At 43.2% G+C, this 19,188-nt stretch overlaps 1 protein-coding gene across 3 annotated transcripts; it reads left to right on the top strand.

Annotated features, from left to right (window-relative positions):
* Positions 1–1,455: 1,455 nt before the first annotated feature.
* LOC120902025 (facilitated trehalose transporter Tret1-like) lies at positions 1,456–18,069 on the top strand. 3 transcript variants are annotated; one of them, XR_005739362.1, is made up of 7 exons: positions 1,456–2,301; positions 4,502–4,534; positions 15,444–15,967; positions 16,035–16,240; positions 16,500–17,104; positions 17,178–17,624; positions 17,713–18,069. XR_005739362.1 is itself a non-coding variant. In XM_040310469.1 (6 exons), the coding sequence occupies exons 1-6, from the start codon at positions 2,288–2,290 to the stop codon at positions 17,455–17,457; spliced, it is 1,662 nt and encodes a 553-aa protein (XP_040166403.1). In that variant the 5' UTR covers positions 1,456–2,287; the 3' UTR covers positions 17,458–18,069. The 3 variants fall into 3 exon arrangements, 2 of the variants coding, with proteins under 2 accessions (XP_040166403.1, XP_040166405.1); XM_040310469.1 differs by having other exon boundaries at positions 17,178–18,069; XM_040310471.1 differs by lacking the exons at positions 1,456–2,301; positions 4,502–4,534 and adding an exon at positions 8,731–9,780 and having other exon boundaries at positions 17,178–18,069.
* Positions 18,070–19,188: the final 1,119 nt, after the last annotated feature.

Here is a 19,188-nt window from a genome sequence, read left to right as displayed (position 1 = left end):
GTTTCGCAACGGTTTTGCGACGGTGGCCGCCAAAAAACTCGCCTTGACCTGTGGGCAAAGTGACCAAAAATATCGATGTATATATATCTAGGGTTTGAAGGAAAAAATCTCAATTTTTTTAATCATGGAACTATAAAACTCAGCCAAACTCTCAAATCAATCTAAATAATCCAGCGAAAACGTACAATAAAATCGTATCCGATGGAGCACTGCAGCGGCCCTAAGCGGTCGCGTAGAGCCCCGAGAAAAAGAACTTGCCACCACTGAGAAGAAAATGTGCATCTTAGTCCTTCTTTGGCTTTGAATTCCTAGTACAAAGTTCCTAGTGAAAGGATGCATATTCTCGTGAGATGGAACTTTTATTTTACGCATTGGCACCCCCCCCCCCCTGAGTTTCGAATTTTAACCTACCGAAAACTACAGATAAAATATTGGTGCTCGTACCGAAATCCGCCAAAATAATCTGGCCACATTGGTTGCCGCAACTGAAAAATACAAGGTTCTACCATTTTGACGGTTGACGTATTAGGCAGTGTTTTGACAGTTATGCGCATATTAGTTTAAACAATTAAATACCGTTATTTAAAAGCAAGGAGATGGCAGGAGTACATTAAAATATCATTCTCTGAGCATATATTACATGAAAATTTGTAACTATTTAATTACCATGTATATACAAATATGAGCTATTGAGTAAAACTAGTACAAGTAAAACTAGGACAAAAGAAAATCATTTTATGGTAGAAAATCATAATGACAAAATCAGTTAAAGTAGTTTTAATATATAATACGGTGCGAAACTATTCTAGATTTCCACTCTAATCAGCTTATTTGTGCCAGTCTGGATGTGTGTATGCCTCTGTCAAATTGATGGTTTTAAGAATTTATTTTACCTGTTAATGCTCTTACAGGATATGAAATTTTGATGGTGTATGTAATACCGAGGCACCAATATAGCATTAAGTCTGAATTTAATAATTGAATGCTTTTTAGTTGGCATGCTTTTAATTGATCGCTAATTGATAGTTGGTTGCCAGTCCAAGAATACGAAAGTTTACATTTTAAAGAATTATTTAAGCCTAAAAAATATAGCTAATAATGTTTGAGCTTAAAGACTTGTACTGATCTCTTAAATTATGGCAGGTAGAAAAATTAGAACAAGTCCCAGCACAAAAAGTATATTTTCAATTTTAAGAACACGCCTCAGACATGATCAATGGTTGGACAACCCTGCTTCCTAAGCGATGACGCCACGCACCGAACCCCTACGTCAGCCGCCCGCACACACCCCCCACAACAGAAGACCTTTCTCGCTTCCCCAGCTCCCACCGCACAACATTTCACCACGATGACCGCGTTGAAGACGATGACGACATGCCCTCTCAGCTCAAAAACCGGTCGCTCCGATATTCTACCGAGGTTGCACCGCTGCTGCCGTTCCCGGGCGGCGTACAGAGCAACAGTTTCTTCGAACACTTTCGCGGTGACGGTTGCGTTGTATCGGCTGCGGCTCTCGCGCTCGCTGAGTGCGTACGGAATTACGCGAACAGTTTGAATCGATTTGCAAGTGCCAGGGACAAACGCACCCAAATCCTTTGTATCGTAGAGGCCCGAATCGGTCGGCGGCTTTTGCGCTTGTGGTGCTCGAAGGGGAAACAGTGTCACCACACTACGTTTTACGTTGACCGTGACCCAGCTGTAAAGGTAGCAGCAGCAGCAGCAGCGGCGTGGTCCACGGTAGCTTCGTCTGCCTAATAACGGTGCGTTGTGCACCAGCGGCGCAGCCAGCGTGCACCTAAGTGAACAGTGTTCGAATACAGTGAAGGAACAAAGTTGGGATAAATTAAACCAAAAACACAAGGCAGTGTTTGTTTTATTTAACATATAATGTTTCTAACTCCAACTGCAATCGATAGAACCGCGTAAAAGTTTTCGTGCCAACAACTGTTATCCTTCCAGTTGCTGCCCTGTTCGTGCGTTTCGGGGTCATTTGCGTTCGTTCGTGCGGAGGGAAGTGGAAGCGTCCTTCGAAGTGATAGTACTATAAGCAGACCGAGCCCTGTTAGTCGTTAGTCGTTTTGTGTAATTTCTTTCTTCCGAGAAAAGATAACTCCAGCCAATTCCGGTGTTTCGAAGGAATTGAGTAAAACTAAAAACTACGGACCGGAATCATTGTTACCCTACTGGCAACTAATCGGTTATCGATTTAACACCGGCAAACACCCAACCAAACGGAGACGCTTATTTGAACACACCAGACGAGACCCAACCCCTAGAGTACTAGAGTATGGATCCATTAAGGTAAGGCGCTAATCACGTGGCGCGGGAGGGCTATCAGAGGAAATGGAGGTCATTTTTACTATTGCGCAAAGTGTGTTCTAGAAACAGGAATTAAAAACTGAAACACTGACATCATTCTAAACCTTTGGTTGTATTTATCGCAGTTTCACATTGTTAGGCTTCGGTTTGCTCTATTTGATTAGCTATCGACTTGGTACCAAGGCAACAAGTGACCTAGTTCTGATATTAGTGGAAGCTTGTTTCTTATTCAAGCTTTTAAGACTACTGTTCTAAATTTTCGTTGTTTTTTAAAGGATTTTTCGTGATTTTAATAATATAGTATACCATTATGTTCTATTTTTGTATGAATAGTATACTTAGCATACTTCTATGCAATAGTATACTTAGCATACTTTTGTATGAATAGTATACTTAGCATACTTAGCATATAATAGTATACTTAGCATACACTCCAGCAACCTTATCGGTCATCGTATTTGTTGATAGTCAATAAAATATCAATACTTTTACCATTACTTTTCCTCCGATGGCCACTTGTCATCTCATTGCTCTACCATCTCACGTGGTAACGTTGGAAGGTTTGAATTGTTTCGACAAAAAAGCACTTACCCGTACGTGTTTACCTACCAAGGCAACATGCCTTTAAATATGCACCATCACGTTGAATACTTCTCGTGCTTAAACAGCAGTACAATATTGACAACATGCATCAGGGAATTCTTGGCAAGATGATGTCGATTCGTAACATGAATCATACAGTGCCGTTCACACCACACACACACACACTATCAGTTCCAAGCGAATGAACACGAGAAGATGTATCCCTTAGCTATAATTTGATGTTGTGTTACGCTTCAGTACCAGCGGTTGTTGCACTCTCGGGCGAGTTTATTCAAAGCACTCATAGTCAGCAAAAACTAAAACCAAGCGGACGGTAATTACTTCCGATCATCAGTGCTTCCGGCTGTGGTTACAAAACGGATATGTTGAATGCATTTTTAACGATGATCTGGACGGTACGTGATCGTTTGTTTAATGTGAAAATGCTACAAACCGGTTAATGGCGGCTTAGCGACACTGGAGAGTTGGCAATCAACACAATCCCAACCACATCTAATAAGCATACAAACTGTGGTCGTGGGCGCCTGTTTTCTCAGAAGTATTTCCCACCCGGGATCACGAACATGATCCAATACAGACCGCAGCACCGACCATGGCCAGCGGCGATCTAGCCGGTACAATTATGTGCACACAAAGAATGGGAAAGGTTCTGAAGCTGACCTCGCCTGAAGCCAGTGTCCGGTCCGGAGCTGATAGATTGATACCCGACCTTCGGATTAGTAATTAGGTGCGGTACCGCCATAATGAGATGCTAGAGGACGTGCGAGATGTTTGCTGAGCAAACTAAAATCTCAAGTGACATGCGATCAGGTTTCTGGAAGGAGCTGGAGAAGGTTTCCAAAGAGAAGTAGGGAACACATTGTGAATGCAACAAAAGATTAAAATAAATAAGATACATAATAAATGAGCAATAGCCACACAGTGACCTTGGATTGGCTGTGGGTAGCTAGCATAAATATATCTTATTTCTTGCAAATGTTTGAAAGACGATACTTCAACAGGCGACGCAGCAAATTTAAACCTTTGTAATGCTTGGCAGCATAATCACTAGACTCAACACACAGCAAAAAGGATATACTTTCTAAGCAAATTAAACAAAAAGTAGCATTTTTAATTAGTAAAGTCTCTTGGCAACAACGTCGCACACGCCTGGGAAAGTCACGTACACCATCCTTGACAAAATCAAAAGCCATTTGCTGCCCATCTCGTTCGAGCGAGAACTTTGAGCGACAACTTTACCGAGAAAACAAACTTAAGATAATGTGTAAACAACTCGGTGCTGGGTGGAATTATAGGCGAGGTGGAAACTTTGTCCGTGCTAGACCAAGGCCCAAGGTCGAGCTCACAAGGCTACGACTCATCACTCAGCCTTCCTTCATCAGTTGCCTAGCGCCAAACAGAAGAACGATGGTGGAAATGGGAATTCCATCATCATAAACAGATATCCTTCTGCCATTAGTCTTGTTGCAAGGACATACACTCACACACACATATACACTTAGAGACAAGTTACTGTTTATTTCCAAATCCTTTATTACTCGCCCTGTACTAATCGCATTGTTGTTCTCTTTGTTTACAGTATCGGATCCAGCGTCCTCAGCTTACACCAACGGTAAGTAACAACAGTACAAGACTCTCTATTTACTCACCCACCGAGCAAACTATCGGCCGTGAGCAATCCCACACTTCCGGTGACGGTTTTAGTGCGCTCTGTTTACACAGATTACATTTGTTTTTCATTTTCCACCGCTTAACTGCCTGAACCTGAACCACAGCTCTGGGAGGTGACACGCTCACTACGAGTGCACTTTTCTTCCACCCGATGGCGGGCTAGAATGCATTCCCGTGCTTGCCTCTGCATTTGTGCTTTGTTTCGATTTTCCGCAAGTGTCGCTGTTGTGGTGCACGGGTTGGTGGTAACCGATCATCAACCAACCCTACAAACGGCTCTAATCTTTTCCTGTGTTCTGGGTCAACATAGGGGAAATGGGAAAGGGAGCAGAGAAAGAGGGGGTGATGGCAAACAAGCAGCGAACCGATCAACTATAACAAACCGCTTCGTTGTACGAACAAATATTGCAAACGACACGCACTCGCACTGAAGTGTGGCGATGTGCAACATGCGAATGCACTTACACACTGCAGCCTGCCCGCAGATGATGATGTGAGGGACCACGGTACGATAAGCGATCGTTGGTTTGGGGTTAAAAGTGTTTCGTCTACATTTTTATAATACCAGAAGGCAGCCCAGGAAAGAGAAAATATTAATTTAAAACATATGTTACATTGCGCTTTTTAAAGTTTCAAACAAGTGCGCTCTTTTGAATGAAATTTTTTGTTGACTCTTTTCCCTGGAACCAACAGTTTTGGCGTTTTCAATTGTTTTTGGCGATTTCTTTTAAAATTTAAAGAACTTCTTTTGACTTTATTGTTATTAAAATCTTTATAAGCATAGGAGATGGAGTTTGAAACGCTCCAAAGTAAATCCGTTCTATATGCAATCCCTCTTTTCCCCCTTTAATTGTGTTTTTTTAAATAAAATTTTTATTCTTCAGATTGTTTTTATGCTTTATTACCAGACGCAAACCTAAGCTGCAATAATGCTGAGGGGTTGTTAACTGTACATAAATTTTATTGTAAAATAGCGTTCATAAAGCTGGTGATTTACCAAAAAACGGTTAACGTATTCTGCATGCACAATAATTTATTTAATTATTCTACCTTTAAACACCACTTTTACGAGCTTGTTTTTCTATTCTACACCTAAAATGGGTTAGAAGTCTTAACTAATATGAAAGCAAACGTCTAGTACGCTGCGCACGTTCGCGGAATCGATGACGCCACGCTTCCGGCGGGAAGGCGGGTAACACTTGAGAGAGATAAAAACAATACAACAACACACATTCAATGGCAATGCTCAGTATCGAACGCATCGATTATCAGTATTGTGGTGCTTTTTTTCTACTGTACGATTGCCTCGCTTCATTTACGACACATACTCACATTGGCGCTCAGCTTGGTATAAGATCGCTCGAGCAAAATTGTAACCCGTTGTGTTCTGTAATCAGACTAGCCTATCCGATACGAATAACCCTAAGAATGTGAGATCGTAGAAGTGCGAAATCGAGTCCCCCAGCTCTTCTCCCTTTCCCTAGTGAAGGCATCTAATGTTTCAGTAACAACCATTCAGCGTGAAAACAAACCCTAATGCTGACTGGGCGTGAAATATTGGCAGCGCACGCCACACAACGCCACGACGCGAAAGTGGTAGAAGTTTCGCTGTTTTATCGTGACCCGAGCCGAGCTGATCGTGAGCGACAGTTTACGAAGCATGCTGTCAGCATGATGTTTACAGTTTGCCTACACACCTTCTTGCGCCCTTCCATTCCCCGCCGTGCACTAAACTATGCTGCTATCGTTCTCCTCAGCCTCATATTACGCCTTGCATCACCAACGCCACCCACCCAGCCGCTGCGCTCGGAACACCGATAACAATTTCACTATTTGTAGCGAAAATGAGTCATGATCCAAGAAGCAGCACGGTGGAGAAAGTATGCAGCACAAGCCAGTTTTGCTCCGCCAAATGATGGTGATGCAAAAATCAATAAGAATTAGAGTGGATTATGAAGCGACACGATGCTTATCGGAACAGGTATCGCTCTAATGAAATAGATAAAGCGAATTAGTACAACATGATCGGTACCCTTATCTGGTGCTCTTTATTTGACTCACTCGGCGGCTTAACGAAGAGTGCCGAAGCACACACATAAATCAGCCGCACAGTGTTTCGGTGCGATGTAGTTCAACAGAAGCAAAACAAAGAGACATATAACTGAAGCTAAACCAGTAAGAAACTTCAATGAAAATAAGAGAAAGACATCATTCTTCTCACTGAACTCGGACGCGTGGTTTAAGAATGGCCTTTGATTCAATGCCTCGTGTCTTACCAGATGCAAATCATCAACCCCTTTTGCCGGCCAACAAGACTGTCAACAAAAAGAAAAGAAACCGAAATCATTTGATAGGTTTTAATTTTAACCCACGCTCTTTGACGAATTATCTCGGCGGGGTTGAGCATGGCAATTAAATAAACACAATGTGAAAGCGGTGCACCCGTACACCAGTGTACACGGGTTGGCCAAGCGTATAGGGGATTGTGTGTGCTTGTGCCGTTGCCGATAATTGGGATCGGGTGTGGCGCTTCCCCGTGAACCGGTAATACGAACCCCCGAAGGCCAGTGCGACAGGTGGGACGATGATTTTGCCATCCGATAACATGACTGACTTTGATGAAGATGGGTACCTTAACCTAGCTTGTTAGCGAGAATCATTTTAATTGATGCTGTACAGAATGAATTGCTTTTTCGGGAAAAAGAACAGTTTTGCCGTTTTTTTTGTTTTGCCTTTCCGTTATGCTAAGCGTTGCGAAATTCAGTGTGAATGAAGCTACCCGCCAAGACTGTTACCATGTACGGCATCACTATTCATGTTCGTCATCGTTCGCTTCGCACGCCTACAACGGCCTAAACAGACGGCCTAATAGAATCGTTCTTCTTACGGGGAAGAGCACCACCGCCGTTGGGCAATGTAAACAGACTCTAAATGGCACGCAATGCGTAGTGGAATCTTCAGAGATACCCGGGGCGGTAGCGGAGGCCTAATGTCAGACCGCAACATAAACTTTTCGATACAGCTTTCCGAATCCGGGGTGGGTAGTGGGCAACGCCGCCCATAAATCAAACGCCCAGCGTCAAACAAACAGCACAAAACGGTCCACCGCTGCTTTTACTCACTACACCCTACTGAGGGCATGAGATTTTTGCACATGCTATTTTCGTCCCGTTGTGGAAGGAAAGTTTGATAAAATGATGACTTCCTGATACTGGAGAGCAGCTTCCCTCACACGTCGTCACACACTGATGAACCGTTCTTTGAAAGTGGGTGTTTGTTGATCGAAGTTAAAAAGAAAACAGATTTCCGTTCAAGTTCAAAGATCATGCATTTTTCTTCGCTTCCGCTCTCTCTCTCTCTAGCATTGCCTTCGCTATATTGCTCGTTAATAACGTCTGCTGGTCTGTAAGCAAACATTCGGCAAGATCAAAATTACCGGCTCAAAAAAGTCAATAAATCGATCGGGATCGTTGATGGACGCTGCTGGTGGGTAGAACGGGACGGGTGGAGAGGATTTAATACAAATATTTTTGCCTTCTGCACTCCTTCACGATCGCACTGATCATAAACGGCAAATTGTGTATCTTGGAAAGCAAAGCGGATGATCTCGAAACAGTTGGAACACTTCCAGAAACGATACATCCGCTCACTGCGGCTGTCTGCACGATGAAAACGATAAGCTGCTGCCCGGTGGTGGTTTGTGTCTTCGCTATGTACTATCGATCGTTCGCTTTTAGAGAACCTTCCTATGCAAACGAAGGTTCAACGGCTGGTTGAGTGGATTTGAGCGAACACATGTTACTTGCGGCCTCACACCACTCCCCAAACCTCCACTGCAAGAAGTATCCAAATTTGGCACCGAACTTTCACACGCCACCTGCACCCCCCCGGTTCGGTACCAAACAAACCTCGGCCGAGAGAACGGTTGGCGATCGGAAAATGGAAGGGAGGCGATTTATTTTTGCTTGCCAGAAAGAAAAACACCACCACAGACACACATCGGCACCGTTTCCACACGCGTCACGCTTTACGTATGAGTGTGCTGGCGCTGTGGTTGTTTTCCACACATTAAGGCGGGGATTTTCCCGACGCGCGCCCCGTGCTCGGTTCTAGCCGTGAGCTGCAGTGTCGGTGCCACGTCCCAGCTGATTGCAGTCGTTCGGTCACGGTCGTCCTGGCCTAAAGCAAAACTTAAGGTCCTGTCGATTGCCGTCGGTTGTCGGCTGGCGTACAGCTCACGCTGTGCGTGGTGGTTACCGTTTTGCGTGCAGCGGCCAAACACAAAGGAGCCCAGTGCTACTTAGAACTTGTGCCAAGCAGGACCTGGAAATGTTCTGGAAAAAGTGATTTCCATTACTGAGAAAAAAGTGTCCTTTTATGTGAGCATCGAAACGACCATTCAATTGGCCATCTATTGATTGAATGTTGTGAAAGTGTGTGAACAAAATCAGCTCGGGCACGGTGAGATCGGGACAATTGAGTCGTTCTCTGCATCCAGATTGTTCTGCAACGAAATCAGCACAAATTGAGCATGCCAGCAATTGTTGCAATTGACGCTACTTCAGACTAGTTCCTCACTTGCAGCTGTACTGTGTAATCGATAGTGAAAACGACAAGCAGGTTCCGTCCGTTTTAATCGGATTGTGTGCACTACACTAGTGGTTTCCGTGCATCCTTATGGTTGAGCATAAACGACATCATCAGCGTTCAGAGACTTCCGGATACCAGAGGGCGATGTGGAAAGTGACACAATTTCCGCTACAATGTGCTGCATAGTCCGCAGACCTCCTGGAATGGTTACGCAAGACCGTTTGCTAATACAATTAAAAGTTTACCATCGCTCGGTGATGTAAAGCGATTTCGTTCGTGTAAATGGTACACAGCTAGTGGAATTATAGTGCATCTCGATACGGTGTTGATAGTGCAATTATCAGTGGTTGCAATATTATAACTTACGGTTGAAAGGAAAGTCCTTAACGTCCACCAACGGGCGACAGTGTTAACCAGCACGAGTTGTGCAACATTGTGTCCCGGTACCGTAGTGCGGGGTCAGCAGGGTTTGAGATAACGTCCCATTTTTACTCTCCACTTCTGCCCTGCCAGGATAAAGTGTGGCAGCAGTTGCAGCAGCAATAGGAGCACTATTGGAGCTGGAAAATTCCAAAACACTCATTGAATGGAAATAAGGTACAGAGTGTGTTTGTGTGCGTGTGTGGGTATGTGAGCGAGGGCAAATGCAATTGTAAAACGATCACATTGAACAAGCATTAAAACATGGTTCATGAACTCGGCCAGCATGTCGTACCCGGGATGGAATAAATTAGTTTGTAACGGTTGTGTTTTTTTTCTTTCTTATTTTTTACTCCTCGACGTGCACTATGCGAAGGAAGTGCACATTGCAGCCCATGACACAGTGTGCGATCAATCGTTCAAACACATTCCTTTCCAATGAGCAAAAAGCGCAACAGCCCTGTGACACGGTTTGTGCGTAGGAATGCCAATATCAACCACCAGCAAAGGCAAGGTCAATGTCACTGCCCTATCGGAAGATATTTCCCTGTTTCTTTTTTATTCCAAAACGAGATTCCTTTACACGCAATCGGTAAAACGTCCAATCGGTGGCCAACAGGCTGCCAAGTTGAGCATTAACCGTTGTCAGTTGCGGTGTGATTGTTTCGATCAAACAACAAAACGGTTCATTCTTCGCCCGGTTAGCTTGCTAGCAAGGGGCACCTTGAAACGTTGCCAGGTTTGCACTGCTCAGCTGGCTGGTCCTTCCGAACCGTGCACGAGACATGCACACCTGTCCCAATGTCAGCGGTAAGGCATGTCATTCACTTACAGACGATCAGGCAGAGTTGTTTGTGTGGGATTGGTTGGTAGTTGATGATAGGAGAAGAGTTTCGAGCGGCTAATGAGTTACATTCCGTTAAAGATGCTAAACTCTTGGCATCAAATAACAAAAATGATTGAGCTAGGAAGCATATATACTGCCCATAAGGGGAAATTAACTTCTATGAACTCTATTCTATCAACGATGACATCGATTATGGCTAGTTTGATTTTGAATCAACGTTTGTAATACGTTGTTTACACAATCGATAATACTGCAATTTGTATGCTTTGGATGTGCAACTTCAATTGTACAATCGATTTGCTTGTACTTCAACCAATAGGCCTATGATTACATTTGCCATAGGAATTATTTCCTGGCATACTGTAGCGCAGTGGTTTTCAACTTATGGTCTGCGCCGTTTAATAAATTTATTTTTTGGGCTCGTCTAATGATGTACCTCCTATAAGCTCCAAGAATAATTATAATAGTGTGATGAAAATATAAGCAACTACTCTCTCGCCATCTATAAAGCAGCGGACTGCAGAAAGTGCAGAAGTGGTCCTAAAAGGTTGGAGAGCACTGCTGTAGCAGATTTATTTAATGCCTTCCTTTACCGAATATTCCCTAGCCATCGTTCTTCGTTGGCAATCACAGCACTGCCACTTTTATTTCCTTCGTACGATCGGCATCAAAGGCAACGTACGCGAGTGGCATGCTAAACCAGAATCACTAGCACCATCTATCTTACCGCAACCTGTACCGGCCATTTTGTTGAGGCGTTGGTGAGTTTGTTGGATTTGGTTCCGTTCCAGCATATCTTTGCCAGCTTCAAAGCTGGCGGAGCAAGTGTGGATTGCTTTGCGGTACCGGGCAATGAGGAGAAATATAAAAACGATCAATCGATCGCCACTGATCGTGTCTGATCTGACGGCGAATCTGCCTGCTAGTGAATTCAAGGTTCAAAAATAGCTTCCGTGGTGAGTGAAACGGCTTCTAATTTAATGGTACACTCCCTATTGATTCTGGTACTCGACTGAGTGTGCATTTGAAATGTAATTAATTATGAATATTTACAGCTATCTAGAGATTTGAAAAGATTTTTCAGTATGTTCGTATTTTTATTGCGGTATATGTAGTAGCAAACCACCATCTCAGTACCGGAAAGATTGTCCCAACTATACGACCTAAAGATGACCTGTCTCAGCGACGCTGCCACGGATCGGGTTCATCACTTTTGCTCGCTACAATTGCTAGTTCGCCGGTACAACCGGTACGATTGGCCATGGTTTGCGGCAACAGAAAACCATTGGGAAAGTTGGCGGTAATTACCGTTACCGATTCCAGAACCGGTTTGTTTGTTGAGACGAAGTAGCAAATACACGGGACCGTCTTGCAAGTTCCCGTAGGCAATCTATTTGCTTTGCTTTGTTGAAATTCGTTTTTTGCCATCTTTCGCCTACCAGACAACAGCCAGCTGATGAAGGAACGTGGCCAGCTGACGCGCAAAGTACAGCTGATGTGAAACGTGATTCAGCATTAAATAAAGCCAAAGCCAATGGTAGGGACAGTGTCGGGACATGTAAGCTGGTGTTTGACTTTGTTTTCCTGTGTTGAACTTTAAGGGCTGGGTGTCTGTTAATGTTTAGGTCGCATTTCTTTGTGCCGGAGGGACAAAATATTAAGTTTTACTAGAGATTGGCAATTCTGAAAAATGGTTTCATTGTGTATGTACCAATTAGTCACTTGGTAGCCATGTCTAAAGGACTAAAGTCTCAAGTGATAAAAATAAACAATTCAACAAAGCCTTTCTATTGCCACCGTTTGACCATTCCATCCCTATCAAACAGACAGCATTGATTTACGATCCAGCAAGAGAAGAAACACTGAAATTCACGCGAGATTACACTCATCATAAATACTTTAAATTGATAACAAATTATCTGCAGATGGTTCGTGTGGATGTGTGCGAGTGTACGAGAATCAATAAGCAGATCGATCATATTCACATGCTTATCAACGAGGGTGGGTTTTCTATTTCGTCGCACCTTTAAGCCATTTCTTGTGGCAGCTCACGTGACGAACCGGCGTACGCGTCTTGGTTTACGTATCATTCACTCGTTTGACTTGCTCGATTAGTAGTAAATGATAATAAATTACGCTTCTTTGTAGCAACCGGGAGCATCGAGTCCATTCGGGCAGGGTTGAATTCAATGCAAGATATATTCCTCCAGACACATAAGAAGAGACGAGATGCTAACGTTGCATCGTGCGTGGTAGTGGTCATACTGTCAGGCTTTAATGATGGTTCGATTACCTGATAATAAGTCGTCAAGGTCAGCCGAAAGCAACACCCGGTTCGCGCATCCTTGGCTGCTTTATCTCCATTTCCGAATTGGAAATGGAAAAAAACAACGGCGTCACGCTGGAGCTATTACCTTGGACTTTACGCGGCGAGCTGCGATACTCAAAGCAGCGCTAGAGACAAATCCGACTGCACGCCTTGTTTTTTCCTTAATCTCCAAAACACGTGCTGCTAAATGGTGATAAATTCATAGAGCGATAGAGCTGTTGTGCTGTGTGGGTTTTTGTTTTCACTCGGGCATCAAATTGGTGCGAATTAATTTACACATTTTGTTGCCTTTTGCTCTCCATGACGCGTCTCGCACTTTTCACCTTTTTTTCCCAACCAGTATATGTTTTTGGATGCTCATGCTGCATCAAACCGGTTCCCGAATACTGCGGTACGAGATGCGCCCGATAATATCGACCGGCAAACATTTAAACCATTTCTCAGACACCGCGACGCCATCGCGTTTGAAGGTCAACGTGGCGCTCCGCTTGTCAAGAACACCTTCCAAGGGTATTTCGTCCATATTGGTTGAGCGGACTCTAGTGCGGCGGGCGCGTACACGCAATTGCTGCCACTGTATACGGCTCTCTTTTTTTTGCTTGCGAGTCTTTTGGAAGCAAGAGCGACTGGAGTAGAGAAAGCATAAGTGGAATAATAAATGAGTATGATGGAGAATCTTTGCTGAAAGCATTTTTGCAGATCGTACCGTCGTAGGCCACCCCGGGCGATGACATTGAACTTTGTGAAGTTTCAAGAGCAACAGGATCAATTGGAGGAAGAATGGCAATTCGGATAGGCTGTCTCCAATGCAAAATAAAGAAAGATGTCCATTATCACAATCAATAGTAACATGCTTTTGCGATCCACAAGCTGAGGTACATGGTGATGAGAAATCATTGGCCAAAGCATCTCAAAGGTGGTAACAAAGGAATTATTTTAAATAGTTACTACCAAGTGAAAAACGGCAAATCGTGATATAACCAATTGAAGGAACTTTTTTGGACGAGCTTTTTCAAGGTAGTAGGTGACTGTTTGCAAACTCGACCCACAAAAGGCACTTTGTTTTTTTTTTTAAAGTCTATTTGAATGTTTGTAGGGATACCCTTAAAATAAATAAAAGTCAAACATTATGCACTGTAAATACCTTTCAAAATTAAATAGGAATCAAGCAACTGGTAGGTTAATGCTATGGTTAATGCTCAGAAGTTTAATTTGTTCAGTTCCAAAATGATATACATAGATTTCTGTCTCTGTTATACTTTAAATGTTACTATTAACTATTATAAAATACTGAAACCAAAATTAGAAAAGAATCGTTCCCAATACCTGGGTATTTTAAATGAGACTTTAAGATTTATTACGCATTCATGCTAATTTGAAAGCATTCATGGATACATTTTTAATAAGAACTAGTTCATTTGCATACAGGTTTGCTGTTTTCGTGAGTTTAACAAGCTTAACAACAAAGCTTTCCTGGGACGAGTGACACATTTGTAAGATATGTTCTTATACTAATTTCAGAATTTCAAATGTCCATAGCATTGATTGTTATTTGGCTCAATAACCATAGATATTTGCCTACCAGAGCCCTGTATTGCCTTATATACTTTTGAATGGCTGTTTGGTGTTCGTATAGCCTAGTATAGCAGGCTTGGTCGATATGGGACATGAGCCCATGTTGAGCGCGTTCTTAAGTTTTACGAATTGAGAATTGTTCCACGGGACCGGCCAATTCTCCATGTATGGCTAACTTCATTTATGTTATTTTATTTGTTTGTTTAGTTAAATTTTGCTTGATGTTTCGATAACTACCTTCGAAGAGCCTCTGCCTTCGAAGTAAGTCACTGAAAGCCAAGCCCACAAGTAGTGGTACAGGCAGGCCTTGACCCAAAACGGTTGTTGAGCCAAAAGAAGAACAAGAAGACCTTCGAAGAGTTAACCAGATAAATGTTCACGTGACGGGAAATAAATGAGCGATAATAGTTAAAGTTTGTTAAGATCCTGCTTTATTGAAAATTACCTACATACTTCCATCTTTTTCTTTTCAAATTGCAATTCAATCATTCCAGAAGAGAATAATCATTTAATTATTCTGTTTAACATTGATGTACAGTGTCACGTAGAACATAAGTAATTCATTTAAGCTCATTTAAGTCCTCCATGGTTGCAGTTTAACATGTGTCACCATTTTAGCATCCGATGAAATAACAGTAAAACTCCATCCACGGGTACTTTATTACTGCTCATAAATAACAACAAGTAAAGATGCATGACAAATTAATACAGATGATTTGCTTTGACACTACAGAAATGAATAGAACCAGAATTGTTATTACTGTTGACATGCGCCCTCCCATCTAATCGCGGAAATTAACAGCGCAATCCTATTCCCTTTCCTAATGGCGCCCCACTGCTCTATTGACCAATATTCTGGTTTCCATGCCTCCTAGTCCGCCGATCCACCACCGTGGTTAACGATCGTTTAACTGCACAGCATCAAGCCTTGACCCCTTTATACATCCAACGCAAGCAAACCAACCAACCAGCCGCAGATCAATTGAGCACAATTTTACTGCAGTTGCCTTTGCTTGGTCGCGTGCAAACTCTCGCCCATAGCCGACAGCAGTGTTTAACCGTTTTTCGTGTTGCGTTTTGTCTTTGCAGTGAAAACAGCGAGCAGCACAAAGACGATGCGTTCCGTGAGATCATTGCAAGCTGCCGATCGCTGAGCAAGTATGAAACAAACATCAAGTCCGCCCTGCCCCAGATCCTGTCGGCGATTGTGGCCGCCTCGTTTCACATCGTCATCGGCATATCGCTCGCGTACTCGGCCATCCTGATCCCGCAGCTCGAGCAGCCCGGTAGCGATGTGCCGATCACGAAAGCGCAATCCTCCTGGATTGCATCGATTATCGTGATCATGGTGCCGATCGGGTCGCTAGTAGCCGGCGTCATGATGGAGTTTCTCGGCCGGCTCAACACGATCAAGCTGGCGGCCGTACCTTGTGTGGCCGGCTGGGTTGCCATCGCGCTGGCGAACAACTTCACCTGGATCATGGTTGGGCGTGTGCTGACCGGTTTTGCCTGCGCGCTCGGTACCAGTCCCGCCATCGTCTACATCACGGAGGTGGCCCGGCCCGACATGCGCGGATCGTTGATCTCCTCCGGCCCAACGCTGGCTTCGCTGGGTAAGATGGGTTTTGCAGAACGAAAGGTTCAACATAAAACATGCTGACTGGCGTTTACCTCTTGCAGGAATGGTTATTGCGTACGCGAAGGGCGCTTTCATGGACTGGCGGCTGGTGTCGTGGATTTGCATCATCTATACGATTGTGCCGGTACTTCTAATTCAACTGTTCGTGCCAGAATCACCCGTCTGGCTGGTGTCGAAGGGACGCATCGAAGATGCCGCTAGATCGCTTCGCTTTCTCTACAAAAAATATCCACAACCAGAGCACACGGTAAGTGCCGGATGTTCGATATCCAATTAGCGTTTAATGTGTCTCTCTTTCCAATAAATACTGCTCTCGTTACGCGACGCTGTAAATTCATTCAGAGTTTACTACTCAATAAATATTAATTCCTTCCCCTTTTTTCCATCATTAAACAAACGTATGGGAGCATGTTCGTTGGCAACAGAGGCACTTTCCCGCTTGAAAATATTACTCGCATACAGAGGTGTCAAACTGAACTTTCTCTTCGCTTTTCTACTCATTGCAGGACCAAACGCTGTCGGAAATGCATCTAAACGCACTGCTGAAAGAACGTGAAACCAAAATGGCCGAAGCGCAGAAGAACGTCAACCGGCACGGCCAGCAGCAGTCAAAGCTACGCGGCTTCCTCAAACCAACCGGCTACAAACCGATGATCATCCTGTTTTGGTTTTTCCTGATCCAGCAGTTCAGCGGCATCTACATCACTCTCTTCTTCGCGGTAACCTTCATCCAAGACGTCGGCACCGAGGTGAACGCGTTCACGGCCTCCATCTTTGTCGGGTTGACGCGCTTCTCGATGTCGCTGCTGAACGCTTGGCTGCTGAAACGATTCCCCCGCCGCCAGCTGGTCATGGTGTCAACCACCGGCATGGCCATTTGCATGTTCGTCTCGGGGTTGTTTACGCTCTGGATAAAGGAGGGCACCACCACACTAACGTGGATCCCGGTCGTCGGTTTGCTGCTGTACGTGTGCGCCTCCATGATTGGGCTGCTCACCATACCGTGGACGATGACGGCAGAACTGTTCCCGACGGATATTCGCGGCATCGCGCACTCGATATCATACTCGATGGCTAATCTGTTGATGTTCTTTGCCGTTCAAAGCTACCGGTAGGCTCGGAAAAAGAGCATCATCTTCTTGAAGCGCCATTTTATAACACAATTTTTTAATGCTTTTTTACAGAACCATAACCGATCTGCTCGGTGGAGCGTACGCGGTGCAGTGGATGTTTGCCGTAGTGTCTGTGATCGGATTTTTCTTCGCCCTATTCTTCCTGCCCGAGACGCATGGTAAAAGTTTGGCCGAAATAGAGGCGTTCTTTGCGGGCAAATCGCAACCCCAGCGCGTACCGACGGAACCAGCAGCCAAACCGTCCGTGACGGAGCATCTGATACGCAGTCCCAGCCGGGAGGCAAAGCTGAGGGAGGTGGAGCTGATGCTGAAGAACAAAAATGGTGCTTAGAAGGGGGTAAAACACTGAGTTGCAGGAGACGAATAAGACCACACACTGACTGTACTGCGGAGTATTGAAAATGCTACCTACGCAGTTGTACTTAACGTAGCAAATGGGATAAGAACAGGCACAATGAATCAATTCAGTAACTGGCGGCACCTTCTAGAATATATATCGTAGGTCGAGGAGAAACTGGTGATTGAATCAGTACAACAGGAATATACACATACACACACACTCATGCATAAACATATTTATTTTTAGTATTTTCAAATTCCGTAAATCTTCTCGCGAAACGAAACGGCGGCAAAAGCTATAAACAACGACTTAACCCGCTATGCACGTTAGATTCCGGAAGGTATGCCGAAACGGTGACATGATGTGTATTGATTGATTAATTTCGATGGAACGTTGCGGGCAAAGTTGCGAAATTGATTCGGCAGACTGAGTTTGATGAAGCCATACGCATGACGACAAAGACCAGCACCACACACCCCACGGTGAAGCCATTTAATGCAATCCAAGTTCAAAACACAGTGTATTAATCGTATTCGAAGTATTGCAAGTGCGTAGATTTAGTTCGAAATAAATTGTTGAAATGTACGTGCGATCAACGTGTGATTGAGCCGTGTTTTTCTGTCTTTCTAAAGAAAGGTAAGTTTCGATTCCGACACGTTCTGTTCGATTACGGCAAACGATGACAGTATGCGAATAGGTATCCTCTTATCAATTTTGAAGTTAAATTGTCAAAAAAATGAGTGTAACCTGTTAAAACATGTCTTCATACAAACATTAATAATAAATTCAAACATTAAAACGTAGCTAATCACTGAGGAGTTATGGGCAAAGAATCAAAAACATATAAATTGTCCAGCAACTTTGAATATCATTATTGAATTTTATTGCTAAAAATCAACGATAAAAAAAACTCAAGTAACCCAACATATCACAAAATTAAGCTTTTGCTCGAATAGCTCGAAACAAAGCTCTGAAAGAGCTTTCATCAAAACTGCTCGCCAAAACTAAGTTAGACGTCTAACGTACGTTAGAATCTCGCTGAACGTTAGTTGAGAGCTTTCTTCCCTCTCTCTGTATCAGAAAAATAAGGGTTAAATTGTAGTTTTTTTAATGGCATGGTCAAATAATAACAAAATTCTTCTTTATTCGAACGAGATATATGTGATTAAGATAAGTAAAAAAACTAGTGGGACAATTGGCAGCAAATGAAATTAAACTCATTTTTGATTTAGTAGGATTTTTGAACAATTTAGAGTTAATTATAATGTACTTCTAATTTCTATTTCTAAATTTCTCTACTAATAATTGAAATGTAAAATTTATTTTTGAAGTGATATAAGTAATTATATTGGACAAGTATCACTGTCAGCGACTCTAGATTCTGTGGCTTTTAGGACTTTGTTCGATGATGATGATGTTTGCATTACAGCTTGTTGTTTTAAAAACTTTTATCACTGAAGCTTTTCTTTAAATGATCAATCGAAACATTGTAGCTTGTGAGTCATTCGCATTAGGAAAACAATCTACCATTTTTTTTAGAATTGAGTCTTTATACTCTAAGCCTCTTTTATTGAAACTCACAACGTTGGGACGATGGTATATTTTCAATAGAGTTGGTTGCTTTTTAAAAATTATTGAAAATGGAGCTTTTTTTATTAGTAATTAAATGAATCGATGTTAATCAAATGCTATTTTGTGAAAACGTTACTGGGTCATTGAACA

This window comes from Anopheles arabiensis, chromosome 3 (assembly GCF_016920715.1).
Source record: "Anopheles arabiensis isolate DONGOLA chromosome 3, AaraD3, whole genome shotgun sequence".
Classification (NCBI taxonomy): domain Eukaryota; kingdom Metazoa; phylum Arthropoda; class Insecta; order Diptera; family Culicidae; genus Anopheles; species Anopheles arabiensis.
This window is presented reverse-complemented; position numbering and strand designations above follow the sequence as displayed.

Excerpts from the sequence above, each read along its gene's own strand:
- LOC120902025 (XM_040310469.1), top strand. Across the intron at positions 4,535-15,443 it reads GTCCTCAGCTTACACCAACG|TGAAAACAGCGAGCAGCACA; the intron begins GTAAGTAACAAC and ends TTGTCTTTGCAG. Across the intron at positions 16,241-16,499 it reads ATCCACAACCAGAGCACACG|GACCAAACGCTGTCGGAAAT; the intron begins GTAAGTGCCGGA and ends TACTCATTGCAG.